The 26,834-nt window shown below is 38.8% G+C and overlaps 1 protein-coding gene across 4 annotated transcripts in view; it reads left to right on the forward strand.

The window, feature by feature from the left end:
- klc1a (kinesin light chain 1a) overlaps window positions 1-26,834 on the forward strand; it is a 36,787-nt gene extending 9,953 nt beyond the window's left edge. Inside the window, exons 5-16 of one of the 4 annotated variants that reach the window (XM_058614740.1) lie at window positions 2,588-2,816; window positions 4,360-4,447; window positions 7,678-7,779; window positions 9,542-9,715; window positions 10,982-11,081; window positions 11,281-11,333; window positions 11,950-12,017; window positions 12,192-12,300; window positions 14,142-14,303; window positions 20,292-20,431; window positions 23,092-23,158; window positions 23,630-26,834. In XM_058614740.1, the coding sequence (XP_058470723.1) occupies window positions 2,588-2,816; window positions 4,360-4,447; window positions 7,678-7,779; window positions 9,542-9,715; window positions 10,982-11,081; window positions 11,281-11,333; window positions 11,950-12,017; window positions 12,192-12,300; window positions 14,142-14,303; window positions 20,292-20,431; window positions 23,092-23,158; window positions 23,630-23,695 (1,358 nt within the window). In that variant the 3' untranslated portion in view covers window positions 23,696-26,834. Of the gene's footprint in view, window positions 1-2,587; window positions 2,817-4,359; window positions 4,448-7,677; window positions 7,780-9,541; window positions 9,716-10,981; window positions 11,082-11,280; window positions 11,334-11,949; window positions 12,018-12,191; window positions 12,301-14,141; window positions 14,304-17,356; window positions 18,671-20,291; window positions 20,432-23,091; window positions 23,159-23,629 lie in introns of those variants that run through there. The other 3 variants (XM_058614741.1, XM_058614742.1, XM_058614743.1) reach the window with 3 other exon arrangements.

A 26,834-nucleotide genomic window follows, 5' to 3' on the forward strand; every position in this document is an offset into this window, starting at 1 on the left:
TCCTGGTACCTGGTGGGTTCTTTTTTTAAGTTCCTGACAAACAAAAAATCAACCATTTTGGATTTGGTGTCCAAATTTCGTAACATAACGAACCCTAACCCAAAACAGGAAGTGCATTGTAACTTTAAATGTAAATGACCAATCTGCACTAAACTTCACATGCAAGATAAGTGACACAGGGTCCAGGGCTTACCCGGCCTCACCCGGCCTCACCCGGCCTCAGGCTGCAGTTCTGCTGCAGCTCTGCTCTCACTGTTGTTTCTAACATTAAAGAAATCTGTCAGCTATGCATTTTTTTTTTTCTCCATGCAAATGTCAGGATGTGGCTCTTTGGTATTTCCCTCTTTCTGACTCTGTTTAGTGGGTGTAATTTTCGGGGTGTGGTGCAGACTTCTGTGTTCTGGCTGAAATGATGGTTTCAGTGTGTGCAGGTTGGTCGAGCAGAGGAAACGGAGCAGGTTTGAATCAATTAGAGGAATTTTTTAAATGTTTTTTTTATGTTAAAACTGGCTTCTCTGCTGTGTGGACACTGGCTTTGCTCTCGTGTCGATGACCACGTGTTAAATGAGTTATGACTGGACAGCAGACAGAGTGATGAGGGTGGGGTTCTTCACTGTACCAGCATCATAAATCTAAAGTAAAAGGAGGTCAATACTGTAGAGTGATTTAAAAGTGACACTGTGAGGTCACTCAACAAACTGCAAACTGAGGTTAAAGGGGGGGAAAGTAGGTTTATTTTGTTATTTTCATCCTAAAATTTTATATGTAGTATGTTGTAAGTTGCAATCATACGCACTCATTTTTTGCACAATTTCTTTGAAAATAAAGCAAATATGCACACTAATTTTTTTCAAAACACAAATATATATATATGTATATATATAAAGCCAGAATTCTTAGATTTAAGTAGAAATTCTCAAATTCTGATTAAAGTCAGAATTTTGAGGAAAAAAGTCGTTAATCTCAGGAATATGATATTTTTTCCTCAGAATTCTGAATGTTGCTTTTAATCTCAGAATTTCTGCTTTTTTTATTTATTTGTGTTTCCAAAAATAACCTCTTTTACGTCTCATTTTTCTTTTATTCTTCTTTAATCTAATTTTTCTTTCTTTTTAATATTTTTAGGGCCAATATTTAAGTCATTGGTTTTCCTGTCCATTATTTTCTTAAATATAATAAATCAATAGGTTTTGTTTCAGGTTAATTGTCAGAAAGCGGTGTACCATTTCGATCTGAAAGCACTCAATGAAAACATCAAAATAAACCAGAATATGAAGTCAAAGATTTTGCTTTTATTTTGAAAATAAAAGCTATAAAACTAACTCAAACAGTCAGAGTTGCTGCGGTTTCATTTAGGAGTTAATTGGCGCAGCTCTAATTTCCCTTCATGACAACAAAACCTTTTAAAAAGCTCTTCCACTGAGCTGCTTGAGAGAAGAGCGAGGATGAAGAGGGTGAACGTCAGCGCTGACGCGTCTCCTGGAAAAGCCTCGGGGGTTTCAGTAAAATGAAGATAATGATGATGACAGCTCTGCCGTGATTTAAATACAGTCATTTCTCTCTCGACAAACATTTCCATTTGAGCCACTCGGCGAGCTCTCATTATCCACTGTGAGTTTCCAGATGTGCTCGTAAAACACTCGCAGCCCTGTTTGTGTTAATGAATTGGAAAAGAATTATAGTTAATTATAGTGTTTGTTTTTTTTTCTCTTCCATCAGTCCAATAAGTTCTTCTGTTGTGGTTTCACGTGAGTGTGGAACTCCAAACACCTGACTTTAGTCCATCAAAACAATACATCCACTCTAGTGTTGTCTTATTTTGAAAGGACAACGTAGTTTTTTTTTTTTGAAAATTGTGGATTTAATTTTAGAATTATTGACATTATTCTGTTGGGCTATTCACCAGACAAAATCTTTATTAATCTGGGTTCCTGACCTTTCACTCACATGCACATTCATCCATTCATTCTTACATATTCTAGACAGACTTACAGACATGAGACATGTTCCTTGTGACCCAGTCAAATATAGCACACTGAAATAGACTCATTTATGAGTGAATAATCCTGTTTGTGTTGAGGTTGAATCGCGCCCTTTTATTTAAAATTACATCATTACAACATTTATTTATTGTAGTTGTTTGATTTTTTTAAGATTCCTTATTCCTTGTTCCATAGCTGTGGTATTAGCTCTTATATTTTGACACTTTATTGTACAATTTTATATTTTATTCTAAGATTGTTCTACCTCCCTGTGTAGCTGTATCCAATTCTTTTTAACATCTTATTTTATAAATCATTTTCTTTACATAGATCTTCAGCGTTTTTATCTTTATATTTTATATATCTAAGAGTTGTAAAGGGCTGCTGGAACACAATCATTTCACTTTCTATCCATTCATTTATTTGTTGGATGATTTTTGTTTAAATGATGGAAATAGAAAAACAAAAGCTTTAAGCAAAGGAAATGAAATGACAGTAAAGTTACACACAGTACAGATAAAATAATCAATTTATCCAGCAACTGGAACGTTTTTTCAAAGTTCTGGTCACAAAATAAACATGAAATCATTCTCTTCTGTCTCCAGTCCAGCCGGCTCATGGCAGCGCGGCGGCGGCGGCGGCTCAGCAGGGAGGCTACGAGATCCCGGCCCGCCTGAGGACGCTCCACAACCTGGTGATCCAGTACGCCTCCCAGGGCCGCTACGAGGTGGCCGTGCCCCTCTGCAAACAGGCCCTGGAGGACCTGGAGAAAACCTCTGGACACGACCACCCAGACGTGGCCACCATGCTCAACATCTTAGCCCTCGTTTACAGGTGAGTCCTTCAGCGCTTTTAGGTCATTTCAGATGTCAGAACTCAGCGGATTTCAGTGAAATTTAGAATGTGTATGCGGGATTAGACACTCTACCATCAGACTGCGTTTCATCCGGATCTGGTCCAGATTAGGGATTTGGTGGCAATTTCAATGTAACGTGGTTCAGTTTAATTTAACAAGATCAGGTGTGTTTATCTCAGCGACATCTTAACAGATCAGGAGGAGTTTTGTTTCTGTAAGACGGTAACGGCTATAAATATGGGTGTCTTGATTCTTCAAATCCCTTTAGTTTAGTCTAGGATCATTGGTTTGATGTCATGATTACCACTGTTGTAATGTAACGGAGGTTTAGAGCTGCAACTCATCAATTCATCTGTCCATTATTTGTCAGAAAACGTTAAAAAAATGTTTGTCAAACATGGAAATGATGACTTTTTTTTTCTCTACAAACAAAATGATTCACTTTTAGTGATTTCTTTGTCATATGGAGCAAAGAAACGAAGAAAATATTCACATTTAATAAGCTGAAACAATCATGTTATTGTTTTAATCATGAAAAAAGCTTCAAGCCGTTTCAATTAATTTAGTAATCGATGAATCGAGTAATTCTTTCTAACGCTTTCATTGACATCATCAGTTGTCTGTGTTAACGGAGTCGTTGTCATGGATACGTCTACACCCTTATGCACGTGCCGTGGAGACGTCGTGTGCTTTCGCTACACGCTCGTAACGCAGTTTACACACTGTGGGTTTTTCCACGTTGTTGACGAAACTAAACGGCGGAACGCAAAATATTCCCACACCAGTGGGTTGCCGTGGTTGCTGTTAGTTGGCAGCAGCTACAGGTTAGCGGGAGGAGCTAACGTGTCGTTGTGCTACAACAGCTACAGCAGTGTTTTGAGCCGTGCTGGAGGTCTCTTTTTAGCTTGTAAATCCTCACAATTCCACGGTGGTGACTGTTTAACGCCACTCTCGACTCCCTGAATGGAGTTTGCTGCGTCTTAGTGACACAGAGTAAAGGACTGTTGTTGTTGTTACTGGTAGATTCCAGTGAAAAGAATGCTAATCACCTTGTTGCTGCCACAGCACAATCCAAACGCCCTCACAACCGACAGAAATCCTCTCTCACAGTAGTGACCTCGTCACAGTGGTACCCGCCCCTCAGAGCTCTGCACGGCCCGGCCTTTGAGGCTCCCGGAGCAGCGTGTCGCTCTGTGCGTCAGAAGCGGAGCGCGGGGCAAACACAAGATTTACACTACAGTAACACGACAACTGGGTCCAGTGTTAAATTCCCAGGCGAGGAAGAAAAGAGTGACACACAAGAATTTGCCAGGCTTGTTGCCATGTACACAAATCTTACCCGCTGAATAGTCGGCTCATGCTTTTGATTTGATGTCGCTGAAGAAACGAAAGAAACTCTCACGACTCTGTGACTGTGGGAACTCCTGCGACTCTGTTCCGACCTTGTCGCCGGGAAATAATGAGCCCTGGGTTGAAATTGTTGACATAGTCGGTCTGTTTTTATCTTTGTGTGTGACTCAGGGACCAGAACAAGTACAAGGAGGCGGCCAACCTGCTGAACGACGCTCTGGCCATCAGGGAGAAGACTCTGGGCAGAGACCATCCAGCTGTGAGTGCCATCGTCCTCCTCCAACACTTACTTACTTACTACTTATTATTCCTGCTCTGGACAGTTAAACAATAACAAACACACATGTTACCTGAACCATAGGGACGTACACAACCATCAAACAGCACTGATTAAAGGTCCATTATGTAAGAATTCATTCAACACACTTACCTCTACCTTTCCCACGAGCTTCAGGGAACTACGGTAGCCTTTGCACACCAAAAAAGGATGTTCTTCTTCTTTGTTTATGTAGTAGTACACTTTCACTTAAAAACACGAGCTGTACTCTGTGTTTGTGGCTGACGTATGTATGTAAATAACATATCTAACTATAAAGGTCCATTATGTAAGATATCATCGAACAAATGTAGGACTTGCACATTTACCTTTCCCACGAGCTTCAGGGAACTATGGTAGCCTTTGCACACCAAAAAAGGATTTTCTTCTTCTTTGTTTATGTAGTAGTACACTTTCACTTAAAAACACGAGCTGTACTCTGTGTTTGTGGCTGACGTATGTATGTAAATAACATATCTAACTATAAAGGTCCATTATGTAAGATATCATCGAACAAATGTAGGACTTGCACATTTACCTTTCCCACGAGCTTCAGGGAACTATGGTAGCCTTTGCACACCAAAAAAGGATTTTCTTCTTCTTTGTTTATGTAGTAGTACACTTCCACTTGAAAACAGGAGATGTACTCTGTGGCTGGTTTGTCCTTTTGTGTTGCCGTAGAAACATAAATAAAATTTGCAACTGTAAGAAGTAGTGCCATCAAACAACGGAGGGCACTTACTTCTCCCTGTCTCATGTGCTTCAGGGAACTACAGTTAACTTTAAAACATTTGTACCCTTATACAAACATACTTATTTGTCGTGTATTTAATTTTAAAGGCACACTGTGATAGAATTAGTGACATCTAGTGGTGAAAAGACTCGGAAACTTACCTCCCCCTTCCGCTACGTGCTTCGGGGAACTACTAAAGCTACGAAAACCAACCGAATTTAATTGTGAAGTGATTATCCCTTTACACAAACGCAATTAAAGTGTGGTATATTCAATTTTAAAGGCACAGTGTGATAGAATTAGTGACATCTAGTGGTGAAATTGGGAATTGTAACAATCCTCGGACTTCAGGGAACTACGGTAGCCTTTGATTAGCTCCTCTTTGATTATGACGTAAGCTTTTACTTCGTAGGAAGCTTCAAGCAGTTATGTGCTACTGCTGGATTATAATTATTATTTTAGGTTAGAGCCAAAAACTGTTATTCTAATACTAAATCCGACAATAAATAAAATACATACGGAATAAAGTGCCACTAAGATTAGATTTAAGATTAGAACTTTATCTATGATACCTTAAACCATCCAGATGATTTTCCCTTTGACATTGATTTAATTTAGTTTAGTAAAATAGATTCATATTAACTTAATAAATGATTAATGAACACCACAGCTCGCTGTGTCAGTGAAGTGTTAAAACAATGTTGTTGTTGTTGTCTTAAATGCACTAAAACTAAGATGATATGGATTTGAGTTAAATGACATCTGTGATGGTGAGTCATGAATAAATAATTAAAGATGCATTAGAGCTCGGCCTGTAAACACACCAGAGGTGGACTAACTGTCTGAACCCCAGCAGGCTCGTGTCTCCACTGTCTGGACCGTCGTCACGCTGAGGTTAGCCCTCCACATTCCTCCCCTCCCACCTCCCACCTCTCACCCTCTCACCCTCTCATCCTGTCACCAGACCACAATCCTTCTCTCCCCCACAAGGAAGTGATTTTTATTATTCATGGAAAACTCATCTTGGTTCACAATCGACTGACTTTATTACTTACATTATTCTCTTTGAATATCCAGTTTGAATCCAGTTCACCCTCCTTTGATTCCTCTCATTCTTCCTCTATCATCATCATCATCATTTGTTAATGTTAATTCTCTGCTGCGGTCGTCGTATCATGTGATCTGTAGCTGTACGTGCTGGAAGCCAAACACGCTCACGTTGGCTGATATTCACGTCTATAGCTCTCTATTTATAGTAGGCGGTGTGAACATGTGCTGGTACGAGTTCATCAAGTATAAAGTGAAGGACTGTATTGATCTAAATGGACTGTTGTGAATCTTTTTAATGAAGCTGCCGTTTATAACTCTTGTAAAAAAAACACTCACCGTCTTCTAAATTCATCTTTATCTTGTTAATATTGAGGAGAATTTAAATTTTATTGCTTTTATTGCAAGTTAGCGGTGAAACTCGTCGACGGTTTCTCCTTCTCTGCAGATGTTTCCACGACAGAGAGTGCAACAATGCTTTGGCTGATGCTCGGGCTGAAACTATTACTCGATTATTTCGATGACTAAATGAATGGTCAACTATTTTGATAGTCGATTCATCGGTTTGAGTGTTTTTAAGGAATTAAAACAAGATTTCTGATTATTTCAGCTTCGTAAATGTGAGTTTTTTCTTCATTACTTTGCTCCTCGTAACAAAGAAATCATTAAAACTGAATCATTTGTTTGGTTTTTGGACTTTTGAGAAACGCTGATGGGCATTTCCTGGACCAAACGGTGACTCGATTAATCAAGAAAAACAATCGACAGATTAGTTGCAGCCCGAGCCGACGGTAAAAAAGAAATTTAAAATACGACGTTCAGTGTGAACACCGCAGCGTTGCAGCTTAAAACCAGCGCAGCTTTCCCTGCCAACATGGCGCCGTGAGCATCATAGAGTTGTAATCTAATCGTGCTGATTTCTTTCCTAGTATCTTTTCCTGAGTTGTATCGTAGCTCAAGTATCTCCACATCGCTTTAGATTATACAAGAGGAAGAAACGACCCTTCCCCCTTCACTGCTCTCCACCTCTTCATCTCCTCGAACCGTCAGCCCCACCTACCCCCCCCCCCCTCACACTTCCTGCCACTCGGCCCACATGGCCACCAGACTCTGGTCTGAATCAGAGATCAGACGTGACCTCCAGACGCCTCCTTCCTCCTGAGCACACGTGTTGGGGATTCATCACGCCACTTCACTGGGATCAGATTACAGTGCACCATAATCATTCTCTTCCTGCACCTTCTTTTTTTATTGATTACTCACTCACCAGATCAATGGCATTGATCACTGATGCTGCTGCTGCTGATGCTGCTGAGGGGGCGGCAGAGAATTACTGTTTGCACATCATTCAATGAAAATATTCAAATTGAAATGTATTCTTTGTGTCCGTCAGGTCGCTGCCACCCTCAACAACCTGGCTGTCCTGTATGGGAAGAGAGGCAAGTACAAGGAAGCAGAGCCTCTGTGTAAGAGAGCGCTGGAGATCAGAGAGAAGGTAGGTCAAAGGTCGTCACACTGTCATTGTTCAGCTTCTTTAATGTAAATATTTTCTCATTTCTGTAATTTTTCGGCTTCTTAAATGTGAAAATTGTCTAGTTTCTGTCATTTTCAGCTTCTTAAATGTGAATATTTTCTAATTTCTGTGATTCTTCAGCTTCTTAAATGTGAAAATTGTCTAGTTTCTGTCATTTTCAGCTTCTTAAATGTGAATATTTTCTAATTTCTGTGATTTTTCAGCTTCTTAAATGTGAATATTTTCTAGTTTCTGTCATTTTCAGCTTCTTAAATGTAAATATATCTAGTTTCCGTCATTTCTCAGCTTCTTAAATGTGAATATTTTCTAGTTTCTGTGATTTTTACAACATTTTTCAGCATTTTCTGACATTTTCTGGACCAAACGATGACTCGTTTAATTGTGAAAATAATCGACAGATAATGGTTAGGATAGTTCTTCCTTCTCTAACCTTCAGCAGCGTCTTGTTCTCATTTATCTCCGCTGCTTAAAACATCCGGCGAGAACTTTATCGTCTTCGTTTGTCTCCCCCGCTGTAGTCTGACACTGACAGAGATGCTGCTGCTCAGCAAGTCCTGAAGGAGCTGAAGAGACACCTTTATATTTACCGCAAACCCTCCTCCTCCTCCTCCTCCTCATAGAGAGGAGACGTCATCCTTGTGTTTAGCTGAAGGATTTCTCTGTGTATGCCTCTGAAACTCAGGCTTAAAGTTGAAAACGTGTCTCTGCAGCAGAGTGAAAAAGAGGCAGAGCTGCTGAATCAGAAAGACTCACTCACTCTTTGCTGCAGTTATGTCTCTTTTAAAAGCTCAGGCGTCAGGGAGAGAGGAGGAGGAGGAGGAGGAGGAGGAGGAGGAATTAATTTACAGATTTTCACAGTTTATCTCGCAGTCCAAACTATAAATCTCACCTGTGTCAGCCCGGCCTGGTTGTTCCAGAGAGAGAGAGAGAGATTCTATCTTTGTCGTAGGGTCGCTCCGTGAACGTGCCCCGTCCTCGTGTTCCCTCTGTTCTCCACGGCCAAGAATGTTCACATGAAATTCCTTCAACTTCACTCGTCGCAGACTTCATGGCCGTCTCCACTGTTCTCCAGGACCTTGGTAGTAAAAATACCAAACTAAACACAGATTATTATGTTGAGATTATTTTTTTTCTGCAATGACATAACCTGTGCCTGGTCAAAGGACTTCACGTTCTGGATTAAATGACTTAAGTTCAGGGAAAGAAAAGCAGGAGACAGATTTGCTTCATTTTCATTAAAAAATACATACATGCAGAGCTACATATACATTAAATATTAGTGACTCTTCATAACTGAGTTGTTTGATTGGTAAAATGTCAGAAAATGTTGATTTTTGTGTCTGAAAAACCCCAAAATGTCACCAAAATGAATCACTGAATGATTTCTTTGTTATTGTACATATTTAAGAAGCTGAAAAATCTCTCAAACCAATGAATTGATGAACAGAATAGTTGCTGATTAGTTTAATAACGAATGAATCGCTGCAGCCCTAAATATATGTTTCCGCTCATTAACTCAGGTGTGACCATGTGACACGTCCCAATGAAACATCTGTATCTAGTGTATATAGTGGATATTCTGCATACACATGTAGATAAGATAAATCTTACCCAGCAACAGCAGCGCCACCTGGTGATCATTTGTCACCGTGGACACGATTGTTGTTGTTTTTATAACCCTCGTCTCTGTCCTCTGTCCTCTGTCCTCTGTCCTCTGTCCCAGGTTCTGGGGAAGGACCACCCAGACGTGGCCAAGCAGCTGAACAACCTGGCTCTGCTGTGTCAGAACCAGGGCAAATATGAGGAGGTGGAGTATTACTACATGAGAGCGCTGGATATCTACCAGACCAAGCTGGGCCCAGACGACCCCAACGTGGCCAAGACCAAGAATAACCTGGTAATCAGTGACTCACCACTGGAAGATCAGTAAGCACATAACACAGGGTTCCCACAGGTCCTTGAAATCTTTAAAAGAAAAAACAATAAATCAAGGCCCTTGAAAATCACCCTGAATAGACATAGGTCATTGAAAGTGCTTGAACTGTTTGCAAGAAAGAAGTGTAGTTTATATTTGGGTAAATGTCTCCCACCACCATTTTCCAAATGCCAAACTTTCAAGGATGTCAAGACCCTTGAAGGTTTTTGAAAATGTGTGAATTTGAAAAGAATTTAAGGCAGTTGACTTTAAAATACATAGGTTATTGAAAGTGCTTGAATGTGTGCAAGAAAGAAGTGAAGTTGATGTTTAGTTAAATGTCTACTCTCTGCTGATGTGTTTCCGCGGGTCCTTGAAATCCTTGAAAGTTGTGAATTTGAAAAAAATAATTCCAGCCCCCCTAAAAGTTTTTGAAAATAGCCTTAAATAGACATGAGGTCATTGAAAGTGCTTGAATTTTGTTCAAGAAAGAAGTGAAGTTGATATTTAGGCAGTGGGAAACATCCACTGCCAATGTGCACTCCAGGGTTCCCATGGGTCCTTGAATTTTTACAAACTCACAAATTTTCAAGGATTTCAAGACCCTTGAAGGTTTTTGAAAATTCACTCTAGGCATGCTTTATTAATGGTGCTTGAATTTTGTGCAAGAAAGAAGTTCAGTTGATTTAGGTAAATAATAGTGCCCTTTGGGGTTCCCAGGGGGGTCCTTGAAATCCTTGAAAGTTTGTGAATTTGAATTTTTTTTAAGGCTGTTATCTTAAAAAGACCTGGGTCATTGGAAGTGCTTGAATTTTGTGCTTCAGGGTTCCTACAGGTCCTCAAAAGTTTGTGAATTTGACAAAAACAATTTCAAGGACCTTGGAAGTTTTGGAGAATCTCCCTAAGATACACATGGGTCATTGGAAGTGCTGTGTTTTCTAAAAAGTAATTCTTCAGAACAGTCGGTGAATAAATGAATATACTTTGCAGTTGTTGGGAGATTAATTTACAATAATTAAATAATGAACATTAAAAATAAAGGGAGAAATAACATCACACATACACAACGTGTGCTTTTCAAAATAAAGGTTAACGAGTGTATTATTGTAGATTAATGAGTTACAGGGTGGAAACTCTCGAGGTTTCCTTTTCTTTTCTCACGACTCATCGTTTTCACTGTCCTGCTGACTCAGCTCTCTGTGTGTGTGTGTGTGTGTGTGTGTGTGTGTGTGTGTTGTTTTCTTTTAGGCGTCCTGTTACCTGAAGCAGGGCAAGTTCAAGCAGGCCGAGACTCTGTATAAAGAAATCCTCACCCGCGCTCACGAGAGGGAGTTCGGCTCAGTCGACGGTAACAGACACACACACACACACACACACGCACACGCTGACATTTAAACAGTGCAGTCAGTATCCTGTTATTTGCAGAGAGACTCAAACAAACATTCATACGTCCCTGCAGTTTTCTCCTCATGTAAAGGTCAAGATAAAGGTCAATAACGTTCAGGTTCGCGTCTGTTGTCTGATGATTGTATTTCGTTGTATTTCAGACGTGAACAAACCAATCTGGATGCACGCTGAGGAGAGAGAGGAGCAGAGCAAGGTGACACTCAAACTCAAACTCAAACTACCAGAAAACTACGGTGGCCTGCAAGTGCAAACCATTATCACAAAGCGTGAAACACTTTTACAAAATCCTGAATCCAGCTGATGTTTTTTTTTCTTCATACACAACAGTCTCAGTCATATACAGCACCACTTCCTTTCAACCTGCCTTTCAAAATAAGAGCCACTGACTGCTCGTATCAAACTTTTGTCGTAACGTTGGCTGTTTTTAGTTCGTTCTACAAAATAAAATAAACATTTTAACGTCATTCCTCACGTCTTGTCTTATATATATATATATATACTATAATATATAGTATATATATATATATATATATATACTATAATATATAGTATATATTATATATGATGTGTCTCACTGTCACCTGCAGCCTTTGGTACATTCCCTTTCCCTAACAACTGGCTTCTGTTCATTCATTAGTTTTTTGGGGATTTGTAATAATGGTTTGCACCAAGGTTATTATTGTAGTTAACGAACTATACTTATATTTGTTCCTCTCATCTTTACGTCCTGGTGCGTCCTCCATATCACAAAAAACTCTCAACCTAACACTAAAACTACAGATGGATTGATGACAGTGTTTGTGTTCCAGGGGAAGCAGAAGGACGGCTCACCGTTTGGAGAATACGGCGGCTGGTACAAAGCCTGTAAAGTGGACAGGTGACGGTGACAGTTTGATTCTTATTATTTTGATCTCTACACGTACTGTATATCATACTCACAATAGTCTAATATTCTTCTTTATAATAAGCTGTATGAGTATTTTATTGTTGTTGTTTTTTCACCTATCTCTAATTCTTTGACCACCATGTTCCTGCGTCTTTGTCTCCGCAGCCCCACGGTGACGACCACCCTGAAGAACCTGGGCGCTCTCTACAAGCGGCAGGGGAAGTTCGAGGCGGCGGAGACTCTGGAGGAAGCTGCCATGCGTTCCAGGAAACAGGTGACGTCACTGAGGGCAGGGAGGGAAAGTGTTGTCTCTGTGGTGTGAAATCATCAGTGAGTGAGGTGATTCTCTGGAGCTGCTGAATTAGCTTCTTCTTTTATTAAAGTGGATTATCTCAGCAGCTGGAACTCATGACACTGCAGTGCAGTTGTATATCAAATGTTCTTCCTCTTGTACACATACTGTATACTGTAGTTGTGTGATCTGTATTTCAGCTGCTGCGGCGTCTACTAAACAAAACAAAATGAAAAAAAGAATATTTCAACCAGTTTTTCTGGTATTTAAAGAAACAAAGAGAACGAGAGAAGAAAAAGCAAACTCTTCTTCTTTATCTCATTTCTCCAGTGAGTGAGGATTTGCCACACAACACTCGTCTGTCATAATTTTAGGTTTTTAAAAAATAATCTTTACTTAAATATGCCCTCAATTTTAGGGGATTTATTGGGATTTTTAGCCTCTTTTGTCCCAAAAGTCTCATAAGAGGAACCAGGTCTAATGATTGATCGATCACTAATCAATTACGCAATGAATTCTCAACCAACTGAGTATTTTTCAGCTTCTTCAATGTGAAAATGTTCTGGTTTCAAACTAAGAAACTGACTCATTTTCTTTCATCATTGTCGTCAACAAAAAAGTCAAATCAGCATCATTTTGGTTGCTTGTGTGCCAAATAATATCATCATACTATTAGTATTTATAAAAACAAAACTTTACTTGTACAGTTCTGTTCCAAACTAAGTTACTAAAGTGCTTTATAAGATTTAAAAACAACAATAAAATCATTTACAGCTGGAAATCAGTTTATTTCTTTTATTTCTCTTGAGGGAAACAATTCTTTTGTGTAACTTTAATAAAAAAAAAAAAAAAAGAAGAAAAGGATTTTGTCATTGTAATTCTGCTGAGTCATGTTCTGCTGCTGCTGTCACATCTATGACTTTAATATTAAATCATCCAGTCTTCCAGGCCCAGATACTGATGCGGGCCAGTTTTGGTCCACGGGCCACCAATTGCTGACCGCTGGTCGCAGAGTTCTTATGAGAAGTACCGCGTGCCAAATCCAGGATGGTAACAGAAGGATTAAACTGGATTAATGCCAGATGAATGAGAGCGTTTCCAGTAAAAAAACTGTGAAGAGTTTCCACATACACATGAATGGAGAACGGTAGAAAAATGATCAGAACTTTGGAGCCTCACAGTGTCGTCACACTTTAACGTAGAGACGTGGTTGAAACTTTAAACAGGGGCACAAGACTTGAGACTTTTATCACCTAAATCAAAGTTTACACACCTATTACAGTTTTTTCACAATCACAGTTTAAGTTTTGTACTTTTTCTTTGGACGTTTTCAGACTTAATGATTGTGTATCCATGAAAAATAATCACAAAAATCTCTAAACTAACTCCTCCTGCACACAATTCCCAACCTACACACACAGTTTTGACTTAAAAACGTTGCTGTGGTTGTCGTCTAACCCTGTGTGTTGTTTTCTTTTTCATATGACGTGCAGTTTTTCCTAAACTCACCTGAAAGCACAGAGAGTTGTGCTCAAAGCTCCCATTGACTCCCATGTTAAAACTCTGAAAACATGAAGACGAGGGGGATTTTAAAACTGTCATTTCTCTGTCAATCCTGTCAAGTTTTTCACAGATTTAAAAGTGAGGGCTCCTGAAAGCTTCCTGACGCTCATAATCCAAACATTTAATCTGTATCATCAAACAGGACAACTTAAAAACATGTTGCTTTCTCTGTTTTTCAGTCTCTAGGTTTTAAAGGTTCAGTCCCAAATGTTACTAATGTTGTTTGCATTTATTCTTATGTGTGTGTGTGTGTGGATCAGGGTCTGGACAACGTGCACAAGCAGCGCATGGCCGAGGTCCTGAGCGAGCCTGAGAGCCGCGAGAAGCAGCGCAGCCGCGAGAGCCTCACCTCGGACACGGTGAAGTACGAGAGCGGCCCGGACGGTGGCGAGGAAGTGAGTATGAGCGTCGAGTGGAACGGGGTGAGTACAGTACACGGCCCTGCACGTGTCACTCAGAGTCAACACACACGCACACACACGCACACACACGCACACAACGCACACACACGCACACACACACGCAAAGCCACATGAAGACAAAGGTTTGGTTTAACGGCGTTAACGCGTTCTGTGACTGACGTTAAAGTCACTCAGTTCAGGTTGACTTTAGTGACACAAAGTGACCACACGGGGCAGCACGATGGTTTTCTCTGTGGACTTTGGTGCAGGAGAGTGAAACCTGAGTTTTCTGTCTGTCCAAAGGTGAGATTAAGTCTTAGACATAATCCCATGACGGGTGTGGATTGTGTGTTTGTGATGAATTTGCCTGAAACAGAAATAGAAATGTTCTTTAACCTTTAAAGGTCACAAGATTCCTGTCCTCCTGATTTACTCTTGACCTTTTATTTTGAGTCCGCTCCAGTTTGGTCAGCGGCTTCTGTTGAGAAATAAAACAATTGGGTTGTAAATGAGTGAGTTATTCAATTATACTTCATAATTATAATAATTATAATAATAATAATAAAAGCTGTGCTGCACTCATGATGCTGATCGACTGTCGCACTGCCACACTCGTTGTCGCTTGTACTCGACTCTGATCTAGGACTGGGCAAATGATCCTGTTATATCTACAGTATATACAGTGACATGAGACCAGATTCTGGTCTTAGATCTTGGTGTCTGTGACACTTTCGTCTGGTTTTAAAGGCTGTATATTGAATAAATGAGTAAAGTCTTGGTGAGTCCAGAGAAACAACCTGTGTGCAGCTTTATATCCTCGTTTATCTCTAATATAACAGTATAGAGACTAACAACATGTGAGGTGATGATATTCTTTTGCTGCTGCTGCTGCTGCTGCGTTGGTGTAAACATAAATATGTCAAATTAAAACACTTCAGTCGTAGTGTAGAGAACTCTTTTCTCCTTAACTTCTTCTCCTGTAGAGGTTTCCCTCACTAATTGTTCAAAGCAGTGCATGTCATCATCACTTTTCCCTCCCTCTCCATGTAACTCCCTCTGCTGCTGCTGCTGCTGCTGCTGCTGCTGCTGCTGCTGCTGCTGCTGCTGCTGCTGCTGCTGCTGCTGCTGCTGCTGCTGCTGCTGCTGCTGCTGCTGCTGCAGAGCCTGGTTTTCTAACCACACTGCTGCATAATCTCAGTGCATCTGCAGTGTTTTAGTGTTTTCCTTCTCAGCCTCTAGTGACCAAGCAGAGCCACTCACTCACTCACTCACTCACTCACTCACTCACTCACTCAGCATCCTGCTGCTGCTGCCTCTGCTCCCATAGCAACAGTCGTCAATAGCCCACTGAACAACCAATCAGCAGTCTCCTCCTCCTCCTGTAACTGTGACCGTAGTTTTGGGAGGTTTGGTGTCACACACACACACACACACACACACACACACACAGTGTCACTCCAGCAGCTGATCTCTGGATCTCTGGTCTCATCTGGACAGAGCTGTAGCTGGAAGAGCGTGTCGATAACAAGTGTTTTCAAAGTTAAACTCAGACAGAGTGAAGAGTGAAGAGTGAAGAGTGAAGGGAAAATGCAGCGTCATGCTGTGTTCACACCGCACGCGACGGCCAGTCAGTGTCCGGTTCTTCCCAGAGCATTAATACATTATTATTATAATAATTATTATTATACTATATATATATAATAATAATAATAATAATTCATGGATTCATCGTCGCGTTCACAGACGCAGCAGTGAACACATGAACACGTCCAGTGATCAGCAGCGTCAGTGACTTCCTCTGACTCCACACGGGCTCTGTACTGTACTCTCTACTCGTGTGTGTGTACTCTTCATGTACTGTGTGTATTTCTCTCTCTTTGCCTCTGTAGTATATGAACTCTTCTTTATTCTCTCTGATCTTTCTCTGCTGCTTCTTCTTCTTCTTCTTCTTCTTCTTCATCATCATCACGTCAGCAGCCAGTGAGCAAAGTAAATTAGAACCAAAAAAAACCTTCATTTTCCACATAAAACTGAAAGAAAAAATGCTGCAGGTTTTTTTTTTTAAATACATAAAAAATGTGCAAATGTGTTTACGTTGTTAAATAAAGTGAGAAAATGTTTCTAATTTGAGATTCATGGAGGAATATACTGTATATAATGTATAACATAAGAGTGATTCATTTAAGTTATTTAAGAGCTAAAAATACATTTTAATGAAGGAAATCGTTTCACAACAGATTAAAAACATCAAAGTAAATATCAATAAAAGACTAAATGTATTATTATTTTACCGTTTTTAGATTAATGACTATTTTCTTTTCCTCCTCCTGTGGTTCTTTGCTTCTTTGTCGTTGATAAATGATAAAAAACGACATGTAAATATGAAATAAAGCGTAAATAATGTTCAGTATGGATGTGGCTGTTGTCGTGTCTCCTCCTCTCTGCTCTGCTCTCCTTCTCTTCTCTTCTCTTCTCTATGTTGTCGTTTAATAACTTTTAATAATGAATCATTGATGTCTCAGACTCCAGTTTTTCTCCAGCATCTTTAAACGGTGCTGAAGCTCCACCTAGTGGCAAACAGTGGGGATTACATCAAATTTACACATACAAATCAATCAAAACAAGACAAATGAAATTTATTCCTCTGATAATCTGACTGCAGATTATTCAGTTTCTCTACTGTCTTTCAGTTTACGATTTTTAGAAAAATCTGACCTGGTTAGAAGCCTTTCAAAATAAAAGACTGGACCTGCAGTGTGTGGTTTACAGTCAAATTATTAATCTGGTTCTTCCAGATCATGATGTTGAAACTGAAATGGACATTTTTAAAGTCATTAATCTGGATTAATCTTCCGTTAGTGAGTCACAGTTACTTTACATGTGGTGGAGAAATGCTGCGTCTGAGCTGTGTAATCTGACGTTAATCAAATCATTTCTCCCTCTTTAATCCGTATTAATCCGTGTGTCTTTTCTCCTCCTCCTTCTCCTTCACTGTTAATCCCTCCCTCTGTCTCTTCTTCTTTTCTTCCTCCTCCTCCTCCTCCTCCTCTTCCTGCTCTGGTGCTGTTTGACAGACTTAACTCCAGATGCCTTGTATCGGTTCTAATCTGAAACAAACAAACTTGTCTTCTGCATGAACGGACGCTTCGCCTCGTCGTCGCTCCTCAACTCTTGGGCTTTTGCAGTTTTCTTCAGCTCCTCCTCCTCCTCCTCCTCCTCCTCTTCCTCTCTTTTCCTGCTCTGGACTGATGGTGTCTCTCTGTCTCTCTCTGCTGGGGTTTCTCTGGTGTTGAAGGTGTTTACTGGACTTTTAATGTCACACCATAATATCACATGACTATTAAAGATATTCATATGTTTGTCAGGCCCCTCCCCCCTAACACGAGAAGGAAAGTCATAAATAAACGTGATACAGGATCTTTAAAGGTTAAATAGAAGAAGAAATATGAATACTGGTATAAGATGTAGCTTATTAAATGTAAAGGTGAACATAAGATTAACTGTAGTTGATAAATCAAAAGAAAATGAATGGGTTTTTCTTTGTTGTTTTAAAATTTTAGTGACTTTAAAAGCTCGATAGAGAATTTCAGCTCCTCGTGTTCAGGCATTTTATTTAGTAGATGAATCAGGGACGAGTAAAATCGCTTCTGTAAATAATAATAATAATAACCTTAAATTACAGTATTTAATTGGATATATGTCATAACAACAACCACAAACATGATTAAGATCAATATTTTTGTTTGGATTAAAAAGAGATAAAAAAAAAATGTACAAAATCTGATGAATGGAACACAGAAACTAAAAATACAAACGAGTTGTGTCCTGTTCATCCTGCTTCATGAAATCATTCCCATCAAACGTCTTAATATCATGACTCGGCTTCTAGTGACTCAGCACGCTGTAAATACATAAATGAATAAATAAATAATTAAATAACACGGGCGTCTGCATGATGGACCGTGCCTCTGTAGGTTAGAGTTTAGTCGCCGTCGTCGTCGTCGCTGTGTGATGATCCGCGTCATGCCAACAATAACAAAACAAAGCAGGGCGTCGCGTCGCCATGGACACGACGCATGAGGCGGGATTTGACAAGAGAGAAGTTGTTTTTGGTCCCTTCACGTGTTAATTGGCTCCTCTCCTGTATGTTAGATGTAATACCAGGCTCTGTGGGCGGGGGGCACTGTTGCACATGTTGAAGTAAAACAGAACTCTTCTTCTTCTTCTTCTTCTTTTTCTTCTTCTTTTTCTTCTTCTTCTTCTTCTTCTTCTTCTTCTTCTTCCTGCTACTAATCCTCTCTGAGTGTTTCTGTCCCCGTTTGTGCATCTGAACAATATTTGTCTTTCTAAACTTCTAATAAAAACCTGAACTCACTCGCTCACCTCAACCTGGGCCTGTCGCTTCTTTGTGTGTGTGTGTGTGTGTGTGCGTGTGTGCGTGTGTGTGTGCCTTTGTCATCATCATCGTCAGCAGCAGCATTTTTCAGCATCTGTTCATTAACTGGCTGCAGCTGGAACTAACTCATCAAAATCATAGAAAAATGTTTTCCTATCAAAACTTATCAACTTTTATTCTTACAAAAGTCAACCAGTTATATCTCATAAAAATCAAATTCTATTTCCTGTCAAATTCAGTGAAAGCCTGTTGAATGTTATCAGATTGTATCTCACCAAATCTCTTATAAATGTTTATCTTATCAAATCTTCCAAAATTGACCAAATAAAATATAAAAATAATGTACAAAATACCAAATTGTATCTTGGAAAACCTTTTCCAAACATGCAGAACACAACAAATTATATCTGATTAAAGTTTATATCATCAAATCACATCATCACATGTCCAAAGTCATTTTAGCATAGTGTATCAAATCATCACTTTTTTTTAAGTATAAAATATTGTAAAAATGTATAAAATCTTGTCAAAATGAGTCACTTGTTGTTTATCAAATTGAGTAAAATCCTTTTATCTTGTTCAGTTCCATCAGATTGTGTCTGAACAAGTGTTGAAAAATCGTCAGATTTCACAGATGTTTATCTTATTGAATCATAACTCTTATTAAATCTTATCCCATCATATAAAACTTATTTCATTCTATCAAGTCTTGTATGTGTTTTATCTAATACTGTAAAAGAGTCTAAATAAATATAAAATCTCTTATCAAATATTAGTGTAAATAATGTCATTTATTTCTTATCTAACTGTATCTTTGTCAAATTAAGTAAAATCCTATTGAATTCTATCAGATTATATTTTCCTTAATCTGTCAAATTTTATAAAATTCAGTCATTTTCCTCATGTCATCATAAATCAAAACACATGATGACATGAATGAATGAATGAATGAATGAAATGGTGCATATACTGTAAATCTATGTGAAGTTAACCCTGTGCAGCTCCTGTGTGTGTGGGTGTGTAACCCTGTGCAGCCCCTGTGTGCGTGGGTGTGTAACCCTGTGCAGCTCCTGTGATTGTGTGTGGGTGTGTAACCCTGTGCAGCCCCTGTGTGTGTGGGTGTGTGACCCTGTGCAGCCCCTGTGTGTGTGTGTGTGTGTGTGTGTGTGTGTAACCCTGTGCAGCTCCTGTGATTGTGTGTGTGTGTGTGTGTGTGTGTGTAACCCTGTGCAGCCCCTGTGTGTGGGTGTGTAACCCTGTGCAGCCCCTGTGTGCGTGGGTGTGTAACCCTGTGCAGCTCCTGTGATTGTGTCTGGGTGTGTAACCCTGTGCAGCCCCTGTGTGTGTGGGTGTGTAACCCTGTGCAGCCCCTGTGTGTGTGGGTGTGTAACCCTGTGCAGCTCCTGTGATTGTGTGTGTGTGTGTGTGTAACCCTGTGCAGCCCCTGTGATTGTGTGTGTGTGGGTGTGTAACCCTGTGCAGCTCCTGTGATTGTGTGTGTGTGTGTGTGTGTGTGTGTGTGTGTGTGTGTGTGTGTGTGTGTGTGTGTGTGTGTGTAAGCCTGTGCAGCCCCTGTGTGTGTGGGTGTGTAACCCTGTGGCGTGTCCCCTCAGGACGGCTCCGGCTCCCTGAAGAGAAGCGGCTCCTTCAGTAAACTGCGAGCGTCGATCCGTCGCAGCAGCGAGAAGCTCGTGCGTAAGCTGAAAGGCGGCGGCGGCTCGTCGCCACGAGACAGCGAGCCCAAAAACCCCGGGTAACTATCTCACCCACAAAAACCCTCACCCACAAAACCTCCCCCTCACTCTGACACGTGACTGACGTTAACGCGGTGAAGGACGAGTCGCTGCACGGAGACTCTGCTGGTGGTGAAACTCTCGAGCTGTTTGCACATGAAATGATGGAAAAGGAGCTTTTTTGGTTTTTTTCCTCCTGTCGTTTACACATCGGCCTTTTTTTTGTTTTTATTTCACTTTGCATGAGCTGAGCTGTCTTTACTCACATCGTCATCACACATTTAACAAACTGGAACTGACAATTCAGCCCATTTACAGGGAAAAAAAGGAAATATCGGAGAGTTTTCCTCTGTCATAATATTTGACAACTATAATATCATTAACGCTTTAATATTTTTAACACCTGAAACAAGTTTTATCATCAGAAAAGTTCAACTTTGTTCACTTTAGTTTGAAATAATTTCAATCAGTCAGGTGTTTGAAATTAAAGTCCATTTTCAGCACAGGAACTGAACGTCTTTCCCTGTACGAACAGTTTTTCAAAATAAAATGTCTTGATATACGTGAAACCCTCCCACAAAGACTCTCACCACCTTTGTATGTACTGTATATAGATAATATATACTATATACAGTATATAATATATATATACTGTATATATATATATATATATACATATGTGTATGTATATATATATATACTGTATATATATATATATATATATATATGTGTGTACATATATTTATATATATATATATATATATATAAATACTAATAATAAAGTGTGTGGAGGTGAAATAAGATTGAAGAGCTTCAGGAAAATTATGAAATTGGTCAAATTTGGTCGAAAAGGTTGAGGAAAAAAGTGTGAAAAGAAAGATATCTCGGAAAAGTGCCATGATGTTCAGATTGTAAATATTTATATTTAAATTCATTTAAAAAAAATTGGCAAACAATGCAATAAAACAAAAGAAGTCTAAGATTTAAACTAAGAATGAAGCAAATGTTTCCGATCTAAAATTGTGTAAAAAATAAATGAAAAAAAGTTTGGTTTTATACATACATTTTGTAAAAGTGAATAAAAAGTCTCTCAGTCGTCTTGACAACATGAAAAACAACAACAAAACAACCTAATCTGTCAGATTTCTCCTGTTCTTCCTGCCGCTGGCTCTGATTCTCTGTGGTTTAGAATAAAAAGAGAAAACCAAAGTGATTTTTCCTCCCAGACGATGACGTGTAGAAAAGACACAAACGACTAATGTCTGCTTGTGGAAGAGACTTTATGTTTTTATTTGGACTATTTCTTTCAACCTGTTTGAAAAATAGTTCCCTTTTACTCTGCTTTGGTGTTTTTATCTTTTATTTTGGACTTGCATGTTTCTGTTTTTGTTGATGTGATGCGGTGTTGAAGGTTTATTTATGAATAAATATCTTTTTATTTGAATGTCTCCTCGCATGCTTCGTCTGTGTGGCTTCCTCTTTCCTCTTCTTCTCTGTGGCTCAGTGGGGGGGGGGCGGGGCGATGGATGTGATGACCTCACTCTGATGTCATCATCATCATCATCATCATCATGGCCAATCTGCTCTCAATAAACACCAGCTCAAGTCTGCGACGTCTTAAGAACATGTTCACGTCTTTATCTTTATCTGTGAGACTGAAGTTTGTGAAGCGCTCACTCTCCCACACCAAAGCCCACAGAGAAAATCACTGATTTTAACATCACACACACACACACACAGGAGGTGTTGATCCTCTGCTGCCTCCATCACTTACTTCAAATGTCTTATTATTTGACTTCGGCGTTTAAAGTACTTTGTTTAGATTGACTTCAGTGACACAAAGTGACCACACGAGGCAGCAGTGGACCAGCAGCTCCTGTGTCCCCGCAAGCTTAAATCCCTGGTTTTCTCTCTGGACTTTGGTGCAGCCGACAGATTAACAAGCGATCGTAGCCTCATGGAAACGGACTGAATTAAATTATTGACCTGATGAATTTGAAACACAAGGAGGATAAGAGCAACAACCTGGCAACCCCAAAGATTTAACCTGAGAAGCGTGTTAAAGATGGCGTCGTGTGTCAGAACGTGGTTTTAATGTGTGACCTTTGAACCTTCTGAACCTTCATTAACAGGATAAGGTCCGACATTTTGTTGTGAAGCGAATATTTGTGTGTGATAAACACACACATACACTGACTCCACTGAACAAACAACACGTTTGTAAAGCACTCACTCTCCCACACCAAAGCCCACAGAGAAAATCACTGTTTTTAACATCACACACACAGGAATTGTTGATCCTCTGCTGCCCCCATCACTAACTTCAAATGTGTCATTTTGTGACTTCGGCATTTAAAGTACTTTGTTAAGATTGACTTCAGTGACACAAAGTGACCACACGAGGCAGCAGTGGACCAGCAGCTCCTGTGTCCCCTCTATGGGCTTTGGTGTGGGAGAAAGAGGATTGAAAACATGATTGTGCTTCCAGTGTGTGACCTTTAACCTTTTTAAAAGTTCATTAACATGGTGAGGTTGTGGTTTTGTTGTTGTGACACTAACATCTGTGTGTCATAAACATGTCATTAACACACACACACACACACACTGAACTTTAACCCCTCACACCTGACTCTCCACCTCACCCCCTCCTCCCTCCCTGCATGTCACTGACCCGGTGCAGCATGAAGCGAGCGAGCTCACTGGGCGTTCTTAACGTGGCGGACAAGGCTGTGAGCGACCACTACCAAGTAAGAACCTGAGACACGACAACTCAAGTATCTGCAGTTTGTTTTTAAAAAACAAAGTCAAGTCAAAAAGAACACATTCCTGATTAAAATAAGTGCAATATGAAGATTATTTTTATTGTAAAGAGCATTTGAGTCTAAAAGTTTGACAAATGAAATTATTTTTTACAAAAAATTATGATTTGCCAAACCTGAAAATTAAATTATAATTTATATAAAAAATATACTTTTTTAACCATAAATAAAAAAGCATCAAAAAGGATTAAAAAAATAAGCTGTTCAGATACTTTTCTCTGCTCTTCTTTTATATCTTCTCTTAATTTGTCGCAGATTATTTCACTAATAAGAGTAAAAGCAACGTTGTGCTAACATGCTAACTTCACACCGTCGTTGTTTTATGTTTACGTTACGTAAACAGCTTGAATTATGTCGTAAAATCCACAGTAAACGTAAAGAACATTTTTTCTCTTACAGGAACGAAATAATCGTCTGAGGAAAAGTCGCGACCTGAGCGCTAGCCACACTGACCTGGCGCATTGAAGGTGACGGGGCGGGCGGAGCCTGTTAGGTCACAGGAAGTGGTGAGGACGGACTTTCTGTGCTGAGTCATTGATTTGACCAACCGCTGTAAAAAGAAACAAAACATAAAAAATACGTCAAGCGCTTTCACCGCACTTTGAAAGATTTGTTCTCTTGCAGCGAGTTTCTGGTGTTTTTACGTTGTTTTTGATGAATGAAGACTTTTGCTTTTGAAGTTCTATGTTTACATTTTTGAAATTGATGTTTTGCTGCTCCGAAGTTTTTTTCTTTGGTTTTTTTTCTGAAATAAGCCTCGGGAATATCCGAGCTCCGCGGTAAAATAACGTAAAATAAAGGCGAGGCTTTCTCAGGACGGAGGCTTTAGTTTCACACACTGACTGCAAACTTCATTATCTCTCCACACAAAAAAAATCATCCAGGTTTATGTATAAAACAAAATACTCTCAACACTTTTACCACGAGAGTGAAGTTTTACAAATCCAACCAAAAAAGTTTATGCAAAACCTATTTAAAGAAAGTTATTATTGTATAAAAAATATTGCTAGATAAATAATGTAAGAATTTTCGTAAATCATCGTAAACCAGCGATTCTTAATAGAACCAAAGAAGTGGAATTGAAGGTAAATATATATCAAAAGAAACATACAAATGAAATAAAAATACAGATTCTTCAGTGTAAAAATCGGAATTGAATTTACGTTCACTCTGCAAACACGCTCACATTTTACTACGTTATCGTCTTAAAGTGGTGACGGACTTGAATAAGTTTAATTTGTCAGAATTTGAGGTTAAAGGTCAGAAAAGCCGGGCTTTAAGTGACGTAAGCTCCGTTTTTCGCAGTTTTGTGTGTACGAGATTTAAAGATTCTTAAAGCGGGTTTATTCACTTTACAGACCGCTGAGTCATCTATCGCTGCCGTGAATGATGACTATGCATTTTCACTGGATTCGCCTCTATGCAGACGATGTTCAACAAAACCTTCACAAGCTCAGAAAATAACTTTACTCTTTTATCTTAAGAGAAAGTCTATTAAGTGTGAGTGGTTCTTCTAAAGTAAGGCTAAATTGTCGGGTTTGACTGGATTATCTTAATCTGGGAACAAAAATCAATGAATTCATACATTATTTTTATATTTTCAGTGATTATGTTTGGACCAACACTTTACAAACTTTCTCTTAGGATTGAACAGGACAATTATTTTTTGTATTTTGAATACACTCTCACATTGAACTTTTTTTGTTATTATATTTAAAAAAACAAAACAATTTATTATTATAAAATTTTTAGGGAATTTTTGGTACTTTATTAAACCCTGTAGGTAAATTTCTTATCAGATTATACCTGATAAAGTCTGACAGATTTTCTTCCACATAAAAAGAAAAGTTAACCCAGTTCTAATCAAGAAATCAGGAAATTCTGAATTCTACGATAGATTTAAAAAAGAAATGTAAAATGCAAAAAAATCCAAAAAGTGTCTTATAAAAAAGTCCGTCCATGATTGGAAGAAGTTTGATAACGAACAAGAAACTGTAAACTCTGTAAATATCAGGCAAACAGAAAAAACCACAACTTTAAGGTTATTTTTAAATTATGAAAAATGTTAGCGTTAGTTTTTCTCACAGAAGTTGGATATGCGTGTATTTAGTTTGTTTTTGTTTTTTTGCAGGGCTGTGCAATAAGCTTTTGTCTGACGTCTCCTTAAATTTGCTTGAACAAATCTTTACATCTCACACTTTGAATTCCAATTCTTAAACCTGATGTTAGCTTCGTGTCGTTCAGAGTTTATGTGAAGGTTTTCATTCCAACACTTTATAATGTAACGTTTCAGCTTTTTAAATAAAAATTGTTTTTGGTTGGTTTCCCAAATAAATAATAATAAAAACACATACACGAAGCCCTGAAATGTAAATAAACAGTAGATTGAATAACTTACAACATTTATAGTTGTTTTTCTTTCTGTGCCTGCAACAATTTAGTCAAAGTGATTTTTTTTTAAATGTCAAAGATCTCATTTTTAGATGTTTGTTGACTGTTGATCAGTCGGTTCATCGACCTGCTTCCAGCTCTTATTTCTAATTCTCTCTCGTCTTAATGTAGAATCTCCACAAAGTATCGAGGCACATAAATAACGTAATAAACGTTGGATAGTTTTAGTGGGCAACAATTTAAACAAAAAGATGAATTTCTGAAAAAAACTAAATAAAACAATAGTTACATATTTTAATTTGTTACAATTTGTTGCAGAAGAAGCGGAGGCTCATTTCTCAGCATTTTGCAAATAAATAAGAATTTAAATGAAGATATATATATATATATAAAATATAAAATTCCTTAAACCCAATAAAACTGATAAAATAAATAAGTTAAACTACGGAAACAAAGAAAGGCCAAAAATAGTCACATACGTAAAATGACAGACCTGTTCATTCTGGCCTGTTTTGCCTTCCGTAGTTTTACTTATAAATACTTTATAAGTGATCGTTGGACAAAAGCGAAGCGTCGTCGGCGTACGCATTGTTCCTGCTCACACACACATGTCGCGCTTGTACAGAGAAAATCCAACAAAAACAGAAGGAAAATCCTGAAATGAAATGATTTCTGAGTGAGGACGATGACTATGTAGCTGATGATTATGATGATGACATGAATGTAAATTTGTGATTAATGAAAGCACAGTAGTTTTTTGTCGATTGTGTTTGTGAAGGTAAATTTCAGTCTCTTATCTTATTTTTCCTTATATGTGTTTTCTCCTCTCGTGTCTGTGGACCACGTTGTCGTGTGTGATGTGTGAACTCTTATGCGAGGGTTTATACTCAGTGTCGCCCCCTATCACCCTATAATTGAACTGCAGGTAAATGTCAAAAAATTAAAAACAAAAGCAAAATTGTTTTTTTTTTTGTTTTTTTTATAATATTTCCAGTGTATTATCACATACATAAAACAAACCAATCGAATATAATTTTGGATGTATTGATGTCTGGTTGCCATGGCAACATACTGACTGCTGCTCCCTCCACTAATGAGCTCCTAAAAAATGTGGGTTTTTGTTGACATTATAATTTTATAATCAAACCTTTTTTCCCCCTCTGTGTTAAATGTGTGTTCACAGTAAATAAATGTTTCCTGGTTGAGACTGGCA

This window comes from Solea solea, chromosome 18, assembly GCF_958295425.1.
Source record: "Solea solea chromosome 18, fSolSol10.1, whole genome shotgun sequence".
Classification (NCBI taxonomy): domain Eukaryota; kingdom Metazoa; phylum Chordata; class Actinopteri; order Pleuronectiformes; family Soleidae; genus Solea; species Solea solea.